The 17,818-nt window shown below is 55.9% G+C and overlaps 5 protein-coding genes across 5 annotated transcripts; 3 read left to right on the top strand and 2 right to left on the bottom strand.

Annotated features, from left to right (window-relative positions):
- The first annotated feature begins 2,586 nt into the window (after positions 1–2,586).
- On the top strand, positions 2,587–3,776 carry MYCTH_2313350 (uncharacterized protein). Its single transcript, XM_003658572.1, has one exon. It carries the CDS (start codon positions 2,737–2,739, stop codon positions 3,505–3,507), a length of 771 nt encoding a protein of 256 aa, XP_003658620.1. The 5' UTR covers positions 2,587–2,736; the 3' UTR covers positions 3,508–3,776.
- Positions 3,777–4,961: 1,185 nt separating this feature from the next.
- On the top strand, positions 4,962–6,441 carry MYCTH_2294601 (uncharacterized protein). The gene is made up of 2 exons (XM_003658571.1): positions 4,962–5,986; positions 6,086–6,441. Exons 1-2 carry the CDS (start codon positions 5,546–5,548, stop codon positions 6,401–6,403), a joined length of 759 nt encoding a protein of 252 aa, XP_003658619.1. The 5' UTR covers positions 4,962–5,545; the 3' UTR covers positions 6,404–6,441.
- A 1,132-nt stretch (positions 6,442–7,573) lies between these two features.
- Positions 7,574–9,860, bottom strand: MYCTH_2294596 (uncharacterized protein; the record flags this gene model as incomplete). The annotated part of the gene is made up of 5 exons (XM_003658570.1): positions 7,574–8,841; positions 8,923–9,325; positions 9,384–9,537; positions 9,602–9,700; positions 9,762–9,860. 5 exons carry the CDS (start codon positions 9,855–9,857, stop codon positions 7,758–7,760), a joined length of 1,836 nt encoding a protein of 611 aa, XP_003658618.1. The 3' UTR covers positions 7,574–7,757.
- A 3,577-nt stretch (positions 9,861–13,437) lies between these two features.
- Positions 13,438–14,175, bottom strand: MYCTH_2294589 (uncharacterized protein). The gene is made up of 4 exons (XM_003658569.1): positions 14,009–14,175; positions 13,889–13,950; positions 13,738–13,824; positions 13,438–13,668 (listed from the first exon to the last, which is right to left on the bottom strand). The coding sequence occupies exons 1-4, from the start codon at positions 14,042–14,044 to the stop codon at positions 13,608–13,610; spliced, it is 246 nt and encodes an 81-aa protein (XP_003658617.1). The 5' UTR covers positions 14,045–14,175; the 3' UTR covers positions 13,438–13,607.
- Positions 14,176–14,290: 115 nt separating this feature from the next.
- Positions 14,291–17,465, top strand: MYCTH_2294587 (uncharacterized protein). Its single transcript, XM_003658568.1, has 3 exons — positions 14,291–14,706; positions 14,770–15,566; positions 15,680–17,465. Exons 1-3 carry the CDS (start codon positions 14,411–14,413, stop codon positions 17,449–17,451), a joined length of 2,865 nt encoding a protein of 954 aa, XP_003658616.1. The 5' UTR covers positions 14,291–14,410; the 3' UTR covers positions 17,452–17,465.
- Positions 17,466–17,818: the final 353 nt, after the last annotated feature.

The raw sequence follows: 17,818 nt of genomic DNA, 5'->3' as shown, positions 1-17,818 counted from the left end.
GACAGGTGGGGCCAAAACCCCCGGACATGCCAATATAGCCGGACAATGACAATAGTACCTTCTCTTTCAGCAACACTCTCAATTACCGTAGTAGTTACCTTCTCTTTTAGCCTCCTAGTGATGGTTATTATCTTCTGTCCCTGGCGTTGCTACTATAGACTTGTGGGTACGTCGCTTCTTGAACCTCCTGATATCCTTGATAATGGCTATATATAGAGACTCCTTCTTGACCCTGGATAGAGATGGTGACTCGATATCCTCTTCCTGCCCATCTTCACTATCTGTAAAGTCAAATCTGTCATCGTCGCTGTCGTCAATTGACATTATAGACGTGCCGCCAATCCATATCCTAGGACGTTCAGGGGATGGGAGTTTAAATTCTGACAACGGCTTCTTAGCTGACCAGGGGATTAGGATTTCTTTTCTATCTCTAGAGTCGAAAAATGCCAATGGCTGATGCTCCTTCTAGTCTTAAATAGTTAAGCCGTATACTATATACTAGGTTCCTTTCTATAGGGTAAATGGCTAGTTTAGTGGCGAGTTTGAGTGGTAAGGAGCTATTTGGTGGCCTGTATATTAGCTGGTTCCTGGATTTGGTCAGTTAGAGGCATCGTATATAGGAAAGTGGTTTAAATTGGGCTTGTGGTAGTGGTAATATCTTCGGACACGTACCTGTCCGGCTATATTGGCATGTCCGGGGGTTTTGGCCCCACCTGTCGGGAGACAGGTGGTAGTCCTGAACTAATTAGTCAGCAACTAACCACCAGGTAATCTTCAGGCTACAGCTAGTTACGCTACAGTGCTGGCGGGCCAGGCGTGGAGACAGACGTAGGCACACAGACCGTGGTCCTAACCTTACGCAGTACTTGATCTGGCGTCTGCTGTATAGGTACTCTGTCAAAATCCACGGCAAGCCAAATGAAATATCATACAATAAGCACAGCACATGGTGGGCACTGGCAAACCTTTCTGGTACAAAGTAGTATACCGTACCAAATAGTCTTCTTTGCCTAGGCGAGATGCCAATCAATGGTGCTTGCAGCTGTTAGGCACACTGTCTGACTCTGCCTGTATATAAACTCCGAAGGTCAGACCTCTCCAAGCAAAAGCGGGTTCGTACATACATAGTAGTACAGACAACAACAGCCACACCTAACAACGCAGCACAACGCAACACAACGCAACCCAGCGCAGCACACAGCACAGCACAGCACCAGCTCACAGCAAAGAGCAGGCTCCATCCACTCATTCACCCATGCGAAACGTGCCACAACAAACAGCACTCAAGAGGGTTAAAAAATCTGATACAGCCCCACACCGCACAGCTCACGCTTTCCCCGTGATGGGTGGGTGTGTGGTGTGGTGCGTGAAACAGTACTCCGTAGTGTAGGCCGGGTAAGACCAGCCCAGCCCAGCCAGCCTCGCCCACCACGGTCGCAACAAAAGTTTTCCCTTTTCCCGGCTTTGTTTCTTTTCTTACAAAGATTGATTGATTCCCTTGCTGTCGAATGCCGTCATCGAGCGAGGGGGTACTCTTGTGTCTCCTGCATCTCTCCATCAACAAAGATCAGAGTTTTGCGTAACAGTACCTACCTACACAGTACACCAACATCGCCATTTTGAGCTCATATTGTGCATTCGGTCCTCTAATTTTATTTAGCAAGTAAAGAGAGAAAACGAATAAGTGATAAGAAAAGTGGAAGGGGTGGTGGGCCTGGTCTGCTCGAGAGAGGCCGAAAAAAAACAGAGGCAAAAAGATCAACTTACAACACTAAACTCATCGCCCATCGCAGCTTGTGCTTTGGTTCCACATCCCGTCAATGCCATCCATCATCCGCAGTCCAATTTTCAATTTGACACGGTCAAGGAACTGGACTGCGATGGCCTGCCACATGTCATGTATTCCATACACATCCCTGCCCGCCTTGCCTACTTCCATGTTTTTTTGTGACTGTACGACTAAGTGGAACTATCCAGTCAGCGAGGCGAACAGAAGAAAAAGAGAGGGGGGGGGGGGGGGGAAGGAGAGAGAAAGAGAAACGGCTGGTCTTAATTGCCATTGCCCTCTACACAAGACCGAAAACAAGTGATCCGCCTCCTGGTCATTCCTCGCCGCTTGGGCTCATAACACATGCTCTCGCATCGAAGTATAGACGCTACCCGCCTCCTACAAGCAGCCTCCGAGGTCTGGTGAACCAGTGCCATGGCAGACAGAGAGACGGAACGAGTGAGAAAACAATACTCTCTATAGAGGGTGACCAATGTCACCTTACTCTCTCATCATCCCATGTGTGTGATCGACAGACCCCATGTGAGCACATCGTTGGGCAAGGTGCTAGGGGTTCCCTTGCCAGCCAGACTATGGAGCGAAACACCAGACGCTTGGTTGGTCTGCACTAAACAAGCAGCAGCACAGGACAGGCCTGAGGAAACACACCAACGTCCCCCCTCTAGCGGCCAGAGAAAGGGATTGCTAACGCCGTCGGGGTCTAATCGGAGGTCTGAAGGCTTGTATGCGCTGGAAAACAACGGAAAGGGAGACAGACAAAGACGGCTGGACAATCACCAGTTTGCAATCGAGCGAGTAGACTCAGAAGATGTTTGTCGGGTAATCTTGGTTGACTTTAGATATGTTATGGTTGAATAGCAACCACATCTTCAATAGCACCGCACCAAGTGCCTACAGGTTTTTTAAGCCGGCAGGGAGCACTCCAACTCCACGACCTCCACGACGAGATGAACGCCCGCGGCTACGGCCTCCCAACTTATCCAGGCTGTTCAACTTACCTCCCAGCAGGCTCAAGGAACTACCACGACCAGGCACGGAAGCTCTCGCTGTGCGACCTCAGCCTGTCCGACGACAATCACTCAGAACACATGCCTTGCTGGGTCAAGGATAGAAAATCAAACCTGAGAGTCAGCGGCATTCACGACCCGGCTAACAAACAGCGAGATCTCAAGGCACCCCCGGCTCCTCAATGCCTCGGCATCGATGCCATATTGCGAAACCTTCACCACGAGATCAGCTCCTCGCTGAAGATGCTCCAGGCGCTCGTGCAATGCTTCGAGGCCGATGTGGAGGCTCTCCGACCCTGGGCTGAGGAAAGTACTCTCGATACCGTGTGGAGAAACAAGGTTAAGAAGGTCTTCCGTGGGAAGCGCGACAAGGCGAGATTCGAGGGCGTAGCGGGCCGGATATCAGCCAGCAGGGCAGCTATCAAGGGCGCCGTGAGAACCGTCAAGACCGTGAAGGCGGCGTGGGAGGACAGACACACAGTCGAGGGTCAGATCCGGACGGCCAAGAAGGCGATCGTCTTCTGCGACGGAATCGTCGATCTCGCCGAGAGAGCGGCGAGCGAGCGAGCCGCCTGCAAGCAGCTGGTGACTGAGCTCGAGGAAACGATATGTTTGCTCGACCGAAGGAAGCACCCATGGATCTGTAAGTCGGCCCTCCTCAGTACCTGCCCTCCTAATCTCAAGGCTTCTTCAGCGGGCCCGGGACAATGACTGAGCGGTTGAGACTGCCATGTAGATGGGGAGGAGGGAACCAAGCAACATGGCAGCGAGCCTCCTGAGACGAACAGCTCCGCAAAGGAGAGCAAGGTCGAGGAGTCAAACCGGTATGGGTGGGGCTTCGACGACGAGGCCAACGGAGACAAACGGGGCTGAGGCGCAAGGCAAGTAGAGGTGTTCGACTGAAGGTCCGCCGAATCGGCCTGCGGTATTCCGTAGAGCAGAGCAGAAGCAAAAAAGCAAGTGCGGAGAGGCATGTAGCTGGGGTGACTTCATGATGATTCGCATCGTTTGTGACCCGATGGGGTTGGAGGTGGGGGAGGGAGGGGGTTGTTGGTTGCCCAAGTTGCCCAAGGCGGGCGGCGATAGTTGGTTAGCAGTATCCTCGCCCTCACGGAAACAGGAAGCCACTTCTTACCTGGGAAAAAAAAAAAGAGTTGGTGAAGCCTCGTCCTCAACAGGATAATCGGAATCGAATTGTGTGGTCTCGCCCGTCCAAGAAGAGAAGCAAGACCGCACGCTGCGTATTGCACTCAAGTGTTGCGCACAAGCTTCGTAACGGCTCTCCCAGAGGATACCTGGGAAACCGACACCCGCGTTGCCACGAGGCGATCCCAGGCCCTGCTTTTCTGATGCCAATTACAGACGCGAGATCGCGCCAAGCCGTCACCGGCAGGGCTCGCAACCCATCGGACGCCCGAGAGCGCAGATGGACGAGCCATGAGTGAAGCCGATTCTCCGAATTTCTCATATGCTAGATGGTATGGCTCGAAAGCACTGCTTGCGCAGGCTCTCCGTTTGTAGCATAGAAACGCAGCGTTGAAGAGGACGAGGCTTCACGAAGAAGAGAGAAAGGGAAAAGAGAGAAAAAGAAGCAGAAACACGGGCACAAAGAGTTTTTGGAGTCATCGAAAATTGCGGCTCAGTGCCCCGCGGTCGATCCCAGCCAATCAAAGCTCGCCTGCGCAGGATAGTGTAGAGACCCGATTTTGTTCAGGGTTCTCAAAGGGAAAGATGCACCCCCACTTTCTTTTTTTTTATACAATGTCGCTGCTCTTCCTCACTGGCGCCGGGCAAAGCAAAATGCAAAATTTCGAGACGGCAGTGGGTCACCGCCAGACTGGCAATCCCCCGCCGTTATCGTGGAGGCACAGGAACTGTCGGGGGCTAAGAGGCTCGATAACTAGGATACGGGGAAGAAAGACGCCAGACGGCGGCGCCACGATGGCACTGTCCATCGGGATTCCCAAAAAAAGCGGCCAACGGCCATTTCCATGTAGGAAAATGTTGTATAAGCAGCGCCGCCGGTAGTTTTCAATGTCCTGGCCGTGAAGGCCGCTCGAGTTTATAGTCTCGTCGGTATTTTACCATCTTTTCATCCTCATACTTTCTTTCTCTTTCTCTCTCTTTTACTTCCTTGCTTTCCTGTTCCTCATTCCTTGGCCACTCTTTACTGCCTATTCACAACTGTTTGGCCCTTCGAGGGTATCCTTTCCTTTCCGCTCTTTGAACCTCAAAACAAAAGCTTCTCCCTATACAACAAATCTTGCCTCGTGATCGATTGCCCCCTTCGCTGCGCAGAGCATGAGAGGCGCCGAGCTGTTCTCCTCCCCCGAGGACGACCTTCCCCGGCTCTGGCAGAAGCCCGCCTACGAGGTACTCTTGGAAACCCTCAAGAAGCTCCGCGTCGAACCCCGTGTGTGGAGTCTGCAGGACTCGCGCGCCGATATCCTTAAGGAGCAGGCCGCAACCGCCTACGACCGGCGGGAGGTGGTCGCGTTCCTGTCCTCCATCATCAAGAGCGGCTTGCCATGGCTCGATAGCGATGACGAGCGGGAAGTGATCTGGGAAGAGGCAAGCAAGCGCATGTCGGAGCGCTGCGGCCGGACAGGTATGTCTACATTACGTTACACGCCCTCCCGGTGGAAGAAAGAGTCAAGGGCGGGTCGGGGCGGAGAGAGGAGGAGGCCAGCCCAGAGACAAGAAGGGCAGATTGAGAGAGAAGGTGGGGCTGACGGTGGCCGGTGCAGCGATGGGGGAGATCACTCGGCGCTGGCCCTTCGAAGATCACGGCCACGGTGCCTTCAGCCTCGTCATCCGGGAGCCGCCCCTGACCGGGGATTCTCTCGGCCTCAAGACGTGGGGCTCGTCGTACGCTCTCGCCCGGCTCCTCCACCAGTTCGCGGACGGTCCTCTCGCACACCTGTTCGTCCCCGGGGCGCTCTCGGCACCGCACGAGGTCCTGGAGCTGGGCTCCGGCACCGGCCTCCTGGGCCTGGCGGCCGCCTGCGTCTGGAAGACGAGTGTTGTGCTCACGGACCTGCCCACCATCATCCCCAATCTGGCGCACAACGTGTCTCTCAACAGGGAGGTCGTGGGCCGGCTTGGCGGCAAAGCCGAGGCGGCTCCGTTGACATGGGGCGGTTCCAGGGAAGACGTCGACCCCATGTTCTGGGAGCCGAACTGTTTTCAGGTGAGGGCACTAAGCAGCAGCAATGCTTCAACCAGAACCCCTCCCACCAAACAAACAAACAAAAAAAAAAAAAAAAGAACGCTAACCCTTTGATAACAGCTCATCATCGTGGCAGACCCCCTGTACGACGACGACCACCCGACGCTCCTGGCCTGCGCGATCGATGAGCAGCTCGCTCTCGGCACGGACGCGAGGGTCCTCGCCATGGTTCCCCAGAGGGACGAGATCACCAGGCGTCTGCTCAGCAGCCTGCGGGAGGAGCTGGGCCGGCGGCCCCGCCCGCTGCTCTGTCTCGAGGAGGGCGTCGTGGACGGCCAAGACGACTGGGGTGACGAGCACGGCGACGGCGACGACGACGGGATGCGGAATGTGGGTTTCTGGTGGGGGATCTTTGGGCGGGCCCCGTCAAGTTGCTAGCTGAGCTGGCAGTTGGATGGGGTTTTCTCCAAAGTTAGGCCATTTTCTTTCCCTTTTTTTTTTTTTTTGGGGGGGGGGGGGGGGGCTGCAACTTCATGGGAAGCAGAAAGCGCGGCGTTGGCGGGCGTGTCTTATTGTAGACGACGAGCTTGTTAGACTATTCGCATAGTGTAGAACTGGGATGTGAGGGAAAGAGCGGGTTGGAGTTACTGGACCAGAGCAAGAAAAGGCAGCAAATAGACAAGGTGTGAAAACCTAGAAAGTCCCAGGTCCCAGTGTTGCCTTGAAACGGCTTCAAGGATTGGCGTCATTGCAAAGCTATGGGGAAAGCTCGAGACTTGCATCACAGACCTCGGAACCCTGTCGTGAGGAAGGCCCTTGCTAGAAGCCCGTAACTCTCTGGCTGACTTTTAGACGGCGGCGAATGGGTCAGGAAACTCGAGTAGTCCCGAGGCACTACTTCCTCCGTCCTTGTGTAGAAAAACGTCCACATCACCATCTGACGAGCACTCTAGGATCGACACCACCTGAATCAGAAGCCGTGAGACGATGTCATTTGCACACTCGAAACGCAATGCAGAAAAGATGACATTCCTTGTGCTCCTCTGCCTACTTGTCTGTTTCTCCGCTCTGTCCCCTTCACCTCTAGGAGCCATCCCAAAAAATCATAGACCTCCTTCTCCGTCTGGTTTAAACAAGATCTGCCTCCACCCATTCCCCAAATCTTCCCCCCCCCCCAAAAAAAACACCGAACCACTGTCCCACATGGGTGGTGTAACGCAACAAGCCACAGAAACGACAGGGACAGAAACTCTGGCTCAATGGGTCAACGTTGTCATCATCATCACCATCAAATCAACGGCTGTCCGTAGGGAGGTATGCTCGCAAATGAAAGGCGTGTGGACGCCGGGTTCCATATATGAAAAGAGAGAACCAAGTTTTGCAACTTCAATGACAGGGTATCTAACAGGAATGAAGCTCCAATAAATATAAACGAGAAAAGATGGGGTGGCGTGGGGCCGGATGGGATGATGGTTAGGTTTAGCTGGCCGCTAGATGTGTCCTCCCATCCGAGGGTGCCTCGGGACCGTTAGGCGTGTGTTTCTGATGAGCCCGGGTCGGTGACCGGATGGACGGCGGCGGCATGGATGCGGTTGGATGGGTAGGGCTCGTTGTGGAGCAGTCTTGGATCGGACACACAGCACGACGGACAAAAGAAAACGGAGCGTCATGAAGTGCCCGTCCCAGGTTCAGATCGGTGTGGTGGGCGATGATGGAAGGAAGAGTGGCGTAGAGCAGAACCGTGCTGGCGCCTGCCCGAAGTCCAATCACAACGACCCCGTCGCGCGCGCCTTTACACGGTTATCGACATGTTTTTCCTCGCCTCGGCCTCATCGGGCTGGATACCGAAGACTAGCCGGAACAAATCCCTTAGGAAATTGTACTGAGCAGACCGCTGCGTTATCCAGCCCACGCTCTTGGCAATCTCGGCGGCGGTGAAGCGTTTCCCGCGCGCAGGGAGGCTAGTTGAGAAGCGGAACGATGCGTCTGTGAGCACGAGGTTCTTGTAGCTTTGCAGCAGTGCCGCATGGCTGGGGAGCGAGCCAAAGGAACCTGTCGGCAGAGTTTTGACAAAGTTCTGGAGCGAGGCCGCGCTGCTGGTACCATTCGCTACCGCCGTGTCACGGTCGAAGCCGACGTTCATGGCCGCCTTGAGGATAAGTGCCTTTATGCGCGTGACATTTGTATCCTCAACGGCAGCAGTGGTTGTGGCCGTGCTAGACGTATGCTGGCTGCTTTGGCTGTAGCTCGAGAGGTTGGAGGCGTTGCTTGACCAGCGGCCGCCCCGGTCGCTACGCGAGTCCCCCGAGGTGCCTAGGATTAGAATGTTGGGTGGCATTCGGGGGCTGGCGTCGGGCGAGACCGGAGTGTCCTCAAACTCGGTGACGGGCGTCTCGGGCACGACGGGGTGGGGGCGTGGCCGGTCGATGTCGGCGAGGCTGCGGAGGCTCTCGCGCTTCGAGTGCAGCGATGCGCGGCTTCCGGCATTGGAACGAGCAACGTCGGACGGGTGGCTGCCCGTGGACTGGTTGCCATAAGGCGTGCCGGCGGCGAAGAAATTGACTTGGTTCGGTCTGGGGGTGCCGCGATCTGGCCGGATCTGCGTCCAGCCCTCGCGGAAGATATCGCAAAGCTCCCAACAAGCCTGCACTGCCGAGCCGAGTAACTCTTCATCAGGGGCCTTCCCGTCCCGGCGGCTCTGCCGGAGGCTGAAGAGCATCTCCGCCAGCGACCAGCAGGCACGCAGGAGCGAGTCGGTCTCCTCGGCAAGATCGCTGCGTTGCTTCATGAGTCTGTGGCACAGCGTTATGTAAAAATCGAGTGTTCGTTCCCTAAAAGCCTCGGGGAGAGACCGGCTGTCTTGGGCGCTGTAGAGGCTGCAGAATCCCGTCAGATAGGCGCCCTCATGAGTGATGAATGAGAAGAGAGAAAGGGGAGAGAAGGGATCGTGGCCGTACTGATTGTTGAGCTCGAAGCTCACACGCAGGATAGAATCAGCTGTCTCGTCCTTCTTTTGCCGCACATCGAACAAGCACTGGCAGAAGTCGCGGCACAAATCCAGATTCGTCCGGACCCCGTACGATTCCGAGACATCGTCTCGGCTCTGGTACAGCCGCTTGCACAGTTTCCAGCAGCTCTTCCACGCCCTCTCGTGGGCGTCTGGCGTGCCGGAGCTGTTGAAAACGCGCTCTCGGTGGATAGAGCTGAGGTTGGCCAGGGTGTTGCACAACGTCCAGCACTCCTCCAGGGCGGCCTTGAGCGCTTTGACCTCGTTCTCTCGGCTCAGGGTCGGCCCCGAGAAGTCGTCGGCGTCTTCGTCTTCGTCGTCGTCTGCGTCCACTTCGTGGCTTTCCGGAATCACTGGGGGAAGCTGTCAGGAGAGCGATAATCGGCACGATGGACACGCGGCGAGACTCACGCTCCAGACTGCTCGCGGTGCTCGACCGCAACCTCGGGGGCTCGTTCGCAAGAACGTCATCTAGCTTTTGAGCCTGCGGTGTCGGGGCGTCTACGCCGAAGGTCACTGGTTTCACTTTGGTGTTGACGGTGGGTTGTTGCTGGGCTGGGGGTGTCTAGTGCCCTGGCGCGTTAGCCGGACCTTACGCGCACCGAACCGACGGAGAGTTAACCGCCTACCACTGTTGATGGCTCGCTTGGTGGAGGGCTACTTGCGCTCGTGCTCTCCACGCTGGTAACGCTCGCCGTATTGGATTTTGAAGTCGCATCGCTCGACTGCTTTCATGAGTTTTGCGTCAACATCTCGATCACGTCGAGGCAGATATGACATGGATCATACCCAGTTCTGGAAGTTCGGGGGTGCGTGAATTACCGAGACGACTTCTTCGCTTAGCGGTTTCCGAAGGTGATCGGGGATGTTGGTCCTTATCATCATGAGCTGGGGTGTGGTTAGCCACCCGATAGTACATTCCGCTTCGACCCATCTTTCCACCTACCGACTGTCGAATGTTCTTATTTTCTTCTCTGGTGTTTTCGGCCGCCTCGTCCTCGATTTCTGTGGTCTCAGTTCCGTTTGAAGTCACTGGCGAAGGGCCAACTATATCACTGCTGGGACTCATCAGGTGCGCTGAGTTCGGCCTCGTGAAGGAGGAGGGGCGGGGAGGCTGGGATTCGGAACCCGAGGTGGAGGAGCTATGGCAAAGACATGGTCAGGACGTCGCCGGCACAACTTCATGTTCAGATTGAGTTCATACGCGACATATTGCGAAGGCAGCGAGGGTGACTCTGGCCCTGTCGAGACCGACATATCTGCGTGTGTCAGGTACCTCGATGTGATGCTTCCCGTTGATGACCTCAAGGGTGCCTTAAGAGCCATTGCGCCCGATCCTAGCTACACGGGCAGCCGGCCGAAGCAGGCAAGCAGCGTAGGCTTCGAGGGACTATTTCCGAATAATAGTAGTAGAGGTTGCCGACGGCAATGAGATAGCGACGAGCCACACGCGTAAGAAGCGCGGAGGGTCGGAAAGCTCTGGAACCGGGACGTGACCGTCCGTCGCTGCGGCCAGCTATTAAGCAAACGAAAAGCTGCAGTCCAGTGCTGAGAAGCGTATCTGCTCTGATCTTGTTCGCCCGAAACCGCTTGAGCACACAGGGGTGCGGAGGGCTGAAGAAGGTGCCTCTTGAAAGATTCTTTTACGAGGCTAAGGCTTGAGCTGCTTTCCACCCCCCCTCAAACACCGATCGGAGGTATCAAAGACAGCCAACCAACGAGGAGCGTCTTGCAGCAGCAGCGGCAGCGGCAGTAATGGGTGTGGGCGTGCGGCTTCCGGGCCCTGTGCGGGACAGAAGAAGGATGCTGAAAGGTACGCTAGAGGCTAGATAGTGGATGTCGCGAGAGCACAGCTGTCGAAGCACTAACTGCCGAGCAATGGCACGTAGAGCTGCTTGGCGGGCTGCGACAGCAGCCGAACGCGGGCAGAGGGGAGAGTGCGGAGGACGACGACCTGTCGGCGCGGGAGTGGTGGATGTGTCGCTCGTGGTTCGCCGTCTTGGACGCAACAAGATAGCACCAGGGCTGAGTGGCTGAAAAGAGAGAGCGCCGCTGCGCTTAAGGAGAGCGCAACAGCCAAACGGGAAGAAGGGTGGCAGCGGCGGGCAAGGGTTGTGGTGGGCGCCTTGCCTGACAGGGAATAAGTACACTTACTGTATATGTATGTATGTACATACATGAAGGAGTCGACAGCACGCCAACGGGCCCGCAGAGCAGCTGCACGGCGCGGGGAGGCAGTGTAGTGTAGCAATCTCAATCGTCGGCGGACACCCTGTCCCTCCTCTGCTGCCTTCTTGTGTGTGACTGCATTGCCGATGTCACCCGTGCAACTGTGATGCGTACTCCGTATGTGAACTAAGCCTTTGTGCCCCTCTGCGAGTGCTGCTCAGGGAGAGCGCGGGGGACAGAATATTATATACACTAGCCCAGAATGATATCTCGACGCTTCAACATGCCACGACGGTGCCAGCAGCGCTCGCGCAAGAGACCGATTCCATTCCGCACCCATCCAAACAGGGGTTCGATGCGCGTCGTTACTCCTCGAGCCAGTGAGAAGCCGGCGAAGACCCCCCTCCTACTTCTGCCGAAGAACTGCATTGGCCACAGCGTCGGCGCTTAACGAGTCGCTGTGGCTCGCTTTGCTAGCAAGTCAGCGACCTCTGTCTGACATGGGGCCCTTGTCCGAGACCGTTCCGGGATGAGGGGCAAACAACCGTCCAATAGGCTTGCACAGGGAATCAAGACGACCGTCGCTGTTTCCAGCCTGCTGGGCGACATCCTGGCCCGCGACATCCTGGTCTGGCGTCCCATTGCGCATCACGGCCAACGGCGCCGCGTCCGATGATCGACGGTACTTTCGCTTTGGCCCCCAGCAGATCCTCACAAAGTTGCCGATGTCTTTTCTTTTGTCTGGGCCCGGGAATCTCGATGAGCCAAAGGCGGCATGGCGGTATTCGGAGCGAAAGTGTCGACAGGCGTGTTGGCGCGCAGACCCTCCTTATTCGAGACGTTCCATGCGATGGGAATTTTCTTCCGCATGACACACAGTGCTTGCTGCTTGTTCCGGTCCTCCATCCCACCGGATGATTCAGGTGAGGCAGACACGTTTCATTGCTCGGTCGAATTGCCCAGCCCTAGCTATACCGCACGGAGGAGGCTTCCGTGAAATGCTGCTTGCTTTCGAGGACAAACTGCAAGGGGCGAAGAAGACAGAAAACGTTCATCCGTACTTTTGATCGTGGCTGTAGCGGAACGCCGCATACAAACTACCTGGTACTTTTCGAGGTACTTCGTAGTGCAATCCCTACTATGTACTCCGTTTCGTAGCCTAGCAGGGGTTCGGATTCGTGGCGGGTTGGATCCCGACGCTCTGGTTCTGTCCCCGTTTTGGCATAGTTGGTTAATTGTTGCCGCTTTGCTTTCTCCCATGCTGTGGACATCTCTGAGCTCGGAGGTCGGGCTGTTCGGCCAACGTCGGCTGCAACATGTATCATTTTTCGAGGAGATCCCGTTGCTTTAGGTCCCCCAGTGTTTGCTCTGTTAATGAAATTCGAGCGAATCAACAAGTTGCATCACCGAGTGCGTGTCACCAGAAGAAAGCAGATTCCGCCTTTGGAAGCGCTTTGGTTTGTTTGCACCCGCGCGAGGTGGGCACCACCCGATCATGCAGTGACCTACTTGTAAGGTAAGGTAGGTAGTTATAGTTATAGTATAGGGTAGGTATTGTATGCACATACATACATCCATGCAACAACGTGCCTGCCTTGTTTGGCATGGACCTGGCTCAAGCGCTGCTGCGGCCTTGGTTCGCTCAGCAGACTTTAGCGGGCAACGGCCGTGAGGACGCGAGCCAACACGCCAATACCATCCAGAACAGTGTGTTGGCTACGTAGATCTGTTGACTGTGTCGCATCCTCAACGCCACCTGGCCCCAAATACTGGGGCCGCACCATCAAAGGAATCCTTCGAAGGAATCCTTCGAAAGGATCTTCCAAAAGCTTGAAAGGCGGGGGTGGGGATAGAGAGAGTGGGACATGCACCGGAGAGCCTGCTGACCGTATCTCAAATTCGGAAAGCCGAAATGAATGGAGGACGAGCCTGGTCTGATCAATGCTATGTACGGAGTATATCAAGAAAAACGTCGGGATCCCTCCGACGAAGCACCTCGTTTTTCCAACCACCAACTCGTCTCCCATCTGTCCGCAACCCCAAGTTGCACCCATCGAACTGCCCGATTTCCAATGCCCGGAGGCCAGGTAAATCGGCACCCGATGGCGCAGACAACGTGACGCCAATCACAACGATCGCCGCAAGACGTTTGATCTTGTGTAGATGCGTCGCGTCAACAGCCCACTTACAGGCTAGTTATGCGGTTGGTTACGGCAAGCCACCGAGGGGTATCGTTTAGGCGGCTGGCCTGGCCGCATTCCTGAGTCGAAATAAAAATGTCCGCCCTTTGGATCCGAAGAGGAGGGCAATTCACCCGGCACCAAAATCTCACAATGACCGAGACGCCGCCTTAAGTATACCAAGCAGACATAATCCGAGCATCAAGCTCCCAGAAAAAGTGCACGGCCACCTCTTTTGACGCCTGTCCATATTTTGATCGAAAAAGCCGACGCTGATGGCTGCACATTACTCCTGGTTGCGCTGCTGCATTTCGATCTTCTTGTAGTTTCGGCCGTCGGGCGTGTACCTGCAATCGAGTGTCAGAGCACTACCTTCAGCGAGCCCCATATACAGTATCGTCGCGGCAAGAACATACTTGAGAAGCTTCTCAATGAGGTCCACATGCGTCATGACCATGCGCCGGCAGCAGTACCGCTTGCACCCAAGCTGATCCAGGGCGTCGCTTTTGGTCCGTCAGCAAGCTGTCCCGCTCTTCATATGTCTGGTGTGCGGCGCTGCCACCTTACCCGTCGCTGAGCCCTTCCTCCTCGATCAGCTTTACGAACTTCTCCCAGAGGTCGCCCGTGACCTAGACAATGACATATTAGGCGTGACCGTGATAGACTGGGAAGGGGTGCGTAACCCACCTTGCCACACGAGAAGCAACGGATGGGAATAATCATCTTGTGCGCGCTTGGAGAGTCCTGGTCGGTTTCGCAAAAGGTAGGTACAAAGTAGGCAGTCGGATGCAATGGCGCAAGGAACCAACCGCTGGGGATTGAAGTTGATGGATTCCGTGTTAACACGCGCGGAAGAGCTTCTTGCGAGTTCTCAAATCTCTGTTCCTGCATGCGATCCGTGCGTATCGCTGATACGAAGCCCGGCCCCACTGTAACTTTTTTGACGTCCGCCAAAATTTCTGCTGCCTGCAAGCGAGCGATTGGAGAGGGGTTTCGGCGCTTGCCTTCTAGCATTGGCCTGTTCAGCTCGAAATCGCCGCTGCACCCGGGTTCCCTTCTTGTCGGTCACAGATCGCGAGGTCACTGAACATGGATGTAAACGGCGACACAGCTTCCCTGAAGCGGAAGCGCGAGCCGAAGGACGACCCGGCCCTCTCCCAAAAGAAGCATCGCCGGAAGTCCAAACTCCAGGAAGTTAATGTGAACGGGGAAGACACTACGAATGGGGCGCCCCAACAGCGACCGGATGGCGACGTCGACCTCCCGGATGCTTCTTCACAATCCTTAGCGGGGCCCGTCCAAAGCAAGTCACAGCCATGGAGGTTGTCCAAGCCGATGGGGGGAAGAATGCTGGACATCGATCCCATTTTCTCCCCTGACGAACGGTAAGTAAGGGCGGAAACGGGTGGGTGAGGGCGTCGTACAGGAGCAGCTACTGACAAACTCAGGCATCTGCTTATCACATACAACACCTCAATTCAGGTGTACTCGACCGAAGACTCCCTCCTTGTACGCAGAATCGCCCTTCCAATACCCGGGTCGGACGGCGAGAACGAGCTCGTGTCGACGCATATCGTTGCTTCGGTATTATCCAAGTGCGACACCGACTACGTCTGGGTTGCATGTTCCGATGGACGTATTTGGTACCTCAATTGGACGTCTGGTTCGGGCGTCGACGCCCCCTTCAAAGTCGAGGCCAAGAAGGTGCTGGATATGACCGTGGACGCGGTGGAGCTTGGCGGCAAGGCAGAAGATGTCGTGCTGGTTCTGCAGAAGCTCACATACAGCTCTGCGCAAATATTTGCCTACAACACCAAGGCGCTCTCGGCAGGGAGAGGCACGCTCCTGCACACTTACGACGAGAGCCCGCAATTGCTGCAGTCTGTCGCAGGCGGCAGACTGATCGTCGCCGCGGCGAAGGAGACGTTGCACATAGGCCAGCTGAAGCCGAAGAAGCTGGCCTCCCTGGATGACTTGGTGTATCGCTTCGTCTGCTTTGATGTCCCTGATATTGTCAGCTGCCTGAACGTACGGCACACCGTTCGGACGACCAAGAAAGGGGGTATCGAGATCCAATCTGTGGATCTTGTCATTGGCGGTGCTCGGGGAGGTATTTATGTCTATCATGATATACTGTCCAAGCTGCCAGGGGAAGGATCTGCTTCCTCCAAGGCAGGCTTGATCCAACCGAGAAAGTATCACTGGCATCGCCGTGCGGTACATAGCGTCAAGTGGTCCGAGGATGGTGAGTCCTTTTTGTCCCCCTCTCCCACTCCCAAACACCCCCCAACCCCCCCCCCCCCCCCCGGGGGGGGCGCGGGGGGAATTCAGACGTGCGTTTTGGCTGACCTCTGGCAGGCAACTACCTCATCTCCGGCGGTTACGAGACTGTTCTCGTCCTCTGGCAGGTCGACACCGGAAGGCTTGATTTCCTACCCCATCTTCTTGCAAGCATCGAGAACATTGTCGTCTCGCCTCGGGGATCATCGTACGCGGTTCATCTGGATGACAACTCGACCATGGTATTGTCCACTGCGGAGATGAAGCCGACGATGTACGTCTCGGGCATTCAATCACTGGTCCTGGGCGATCGTCCGTCCAAGGACTCTCTGGTTCGTCGTGTCTGGCGCCCGGTCGACGAGATCGCGACTCCGTTGGTTGCTGCCATCAACCCTCAGAGTCCGTCACAGATGTGCTTGTGCGTCGGCAATGGGCAACAAGCCTCCCTGGGAGGGTCCCTATCCACGCCACTTCTGCAGGTCTTTGACATCTCGTCATTTCAGGGCGTCACCAAGCACGCCATTGCGCGTACCAATCCTCCTGAAGCGAATATCACCAGCGAGGGTGCACCCATTACAGAACCAACCGCTACAAAGCTCGCCTTCTCCCGGGACAGCAGGTGGCTTGTCTCCGTCGACGAGTGGCAGCCACCCGAACGAGATACGGACGTCTTCTTGATTGGTTCAAAAACGCCAGCGGATGCGTGCCGAGAGAGGCGTGAGATTTATCTCAAGTTCTGGGAGGTCAGCGCGGACGGTCAATCCTTGGAACTCGTGACTCGCATCAACGACGCCCACCATACTGATCGAGCCGAGACAATATTCGACCTCGCCAGTGATCCGACTTCCTCACGGTTTGCCACGATTGGGAACGACGGAACAGTACGGTTCTGGACATCCAGGATGCGCAAGAGAGACGGGCTTGCGGCCACTGGGCCCGATGGCGAACCGCTACGTAGTTGGACCTGCTCGCGGACCGTTTCTCTTCCCCTCTACGAACGGCAGGACGATACCATCGAGGTCGCCGAAAATGAGCCGCGCAGTGGTGCGATTACCTTCTCCGAGGACGGATCCATCCTTTTCGCCGCTTTCGGCCCTCCGTCCGGCGCACTGGTCGTCGCCATTGATACGGAAACTGGCGCCTTCAGGGATGTGGTGTCGGGGATGTTCAGAGGCGAAGTCAGGGCTTTGAAATCCCTTGGATCGTCCCTGATCATGCTCTCCGAGGACCTTGTGGTCTACGATATCGTGTCCGATGAGCTGCTGCACAGCTACTCCCTCAAGGAGACATCAGAGGCTGCCAAGCGACTGACCCAGGTCGCGGTCAACTACGAATCACGGAGCGTTGCCCTCGTCGCACCCATTCCGAACCAGAACCAGGAGAAACTGAAGAGAGGGACGAGGTCAGAACTTGTTGTGTTCAACATTGACGAGGAGGAGCCTCAGCTTGTCAAGACCTTCTCGCAGCTGATTACCTCGGTATGCGCCGCTCCGTCATCATCTGGCTTCGTCCTGGTCGACTCAGCGGCCCAGATCTGGTCCGTGACCCAAGGCATAGAGCAAGCACCAATGCTCCAACCCTTGGCGGACATCGGAGTCGATGTTAATGCAGTTGGTGACGCGACACCCAATGAGCTCCAGCTTCAGGATGGTGAGGCCAGTGATGAGGAGATGGGGGATGCAGACCAGGATGTGGATATGGAGGACGAAGACGATACACATGCTGCTGTCGTGGCGCCTCAGCGTCTTGCTGAGATCTTCAATGCCGCCCCGGCCTTCGCCATGCCGCCGATCGAGGACGTCTTCTATCAGGTGACCGGGTTGTTCTCTACCAAGCCTCTCAACGCTTAGTATCAACCAATCTCAACCCAGAAGTCATTACCTAACCAAACTAAGAAATGCCTCCGGCCCGACTGCTAAAGCTGGGTCGCGTGCACTCCAGCATAGCGGAGCTCCATCATCCTTTGTCGCCATGGACTGCCGCAATATTGCATCGGCTTGATTCCACCTGGCGCAGCCTCCAAAGACGCCGCCGGACGCCGTGCCGACGCGGCTCCGGAGTAGCTCCGACTCTTCGAAGGCTGACCACCCCCGCCCTCGTTGATGATCCGGTAATGTGACGGCAAGAAGACGGCCGTATCGGAGCTCCGGTTTGCGATGACATAACCGCTCACACAACCGGGTCGAATTGATTTCCCAAAAAGCCGGTTCGATAATT

Source organism: Thermothelomyces thermophilus, chromosome 1 (assembly GCF_000226095.1).
Source record: "Thermothelomyces thermophilus ATCC 42464 chromosome 1, complete sequence".
NCBI classification, from domain to species: Eukaryota; Fungi; Ascomycota; class Sordariomycetes; order Sordariales; family Chaetomiaceae; genus Thermothelomyces; species Thermothelomyces thermophilus.
Note: the sequence above shows the minus strand (reverse complement) of the source record. Positions and strands in the feature narration are given on the sequence as shown.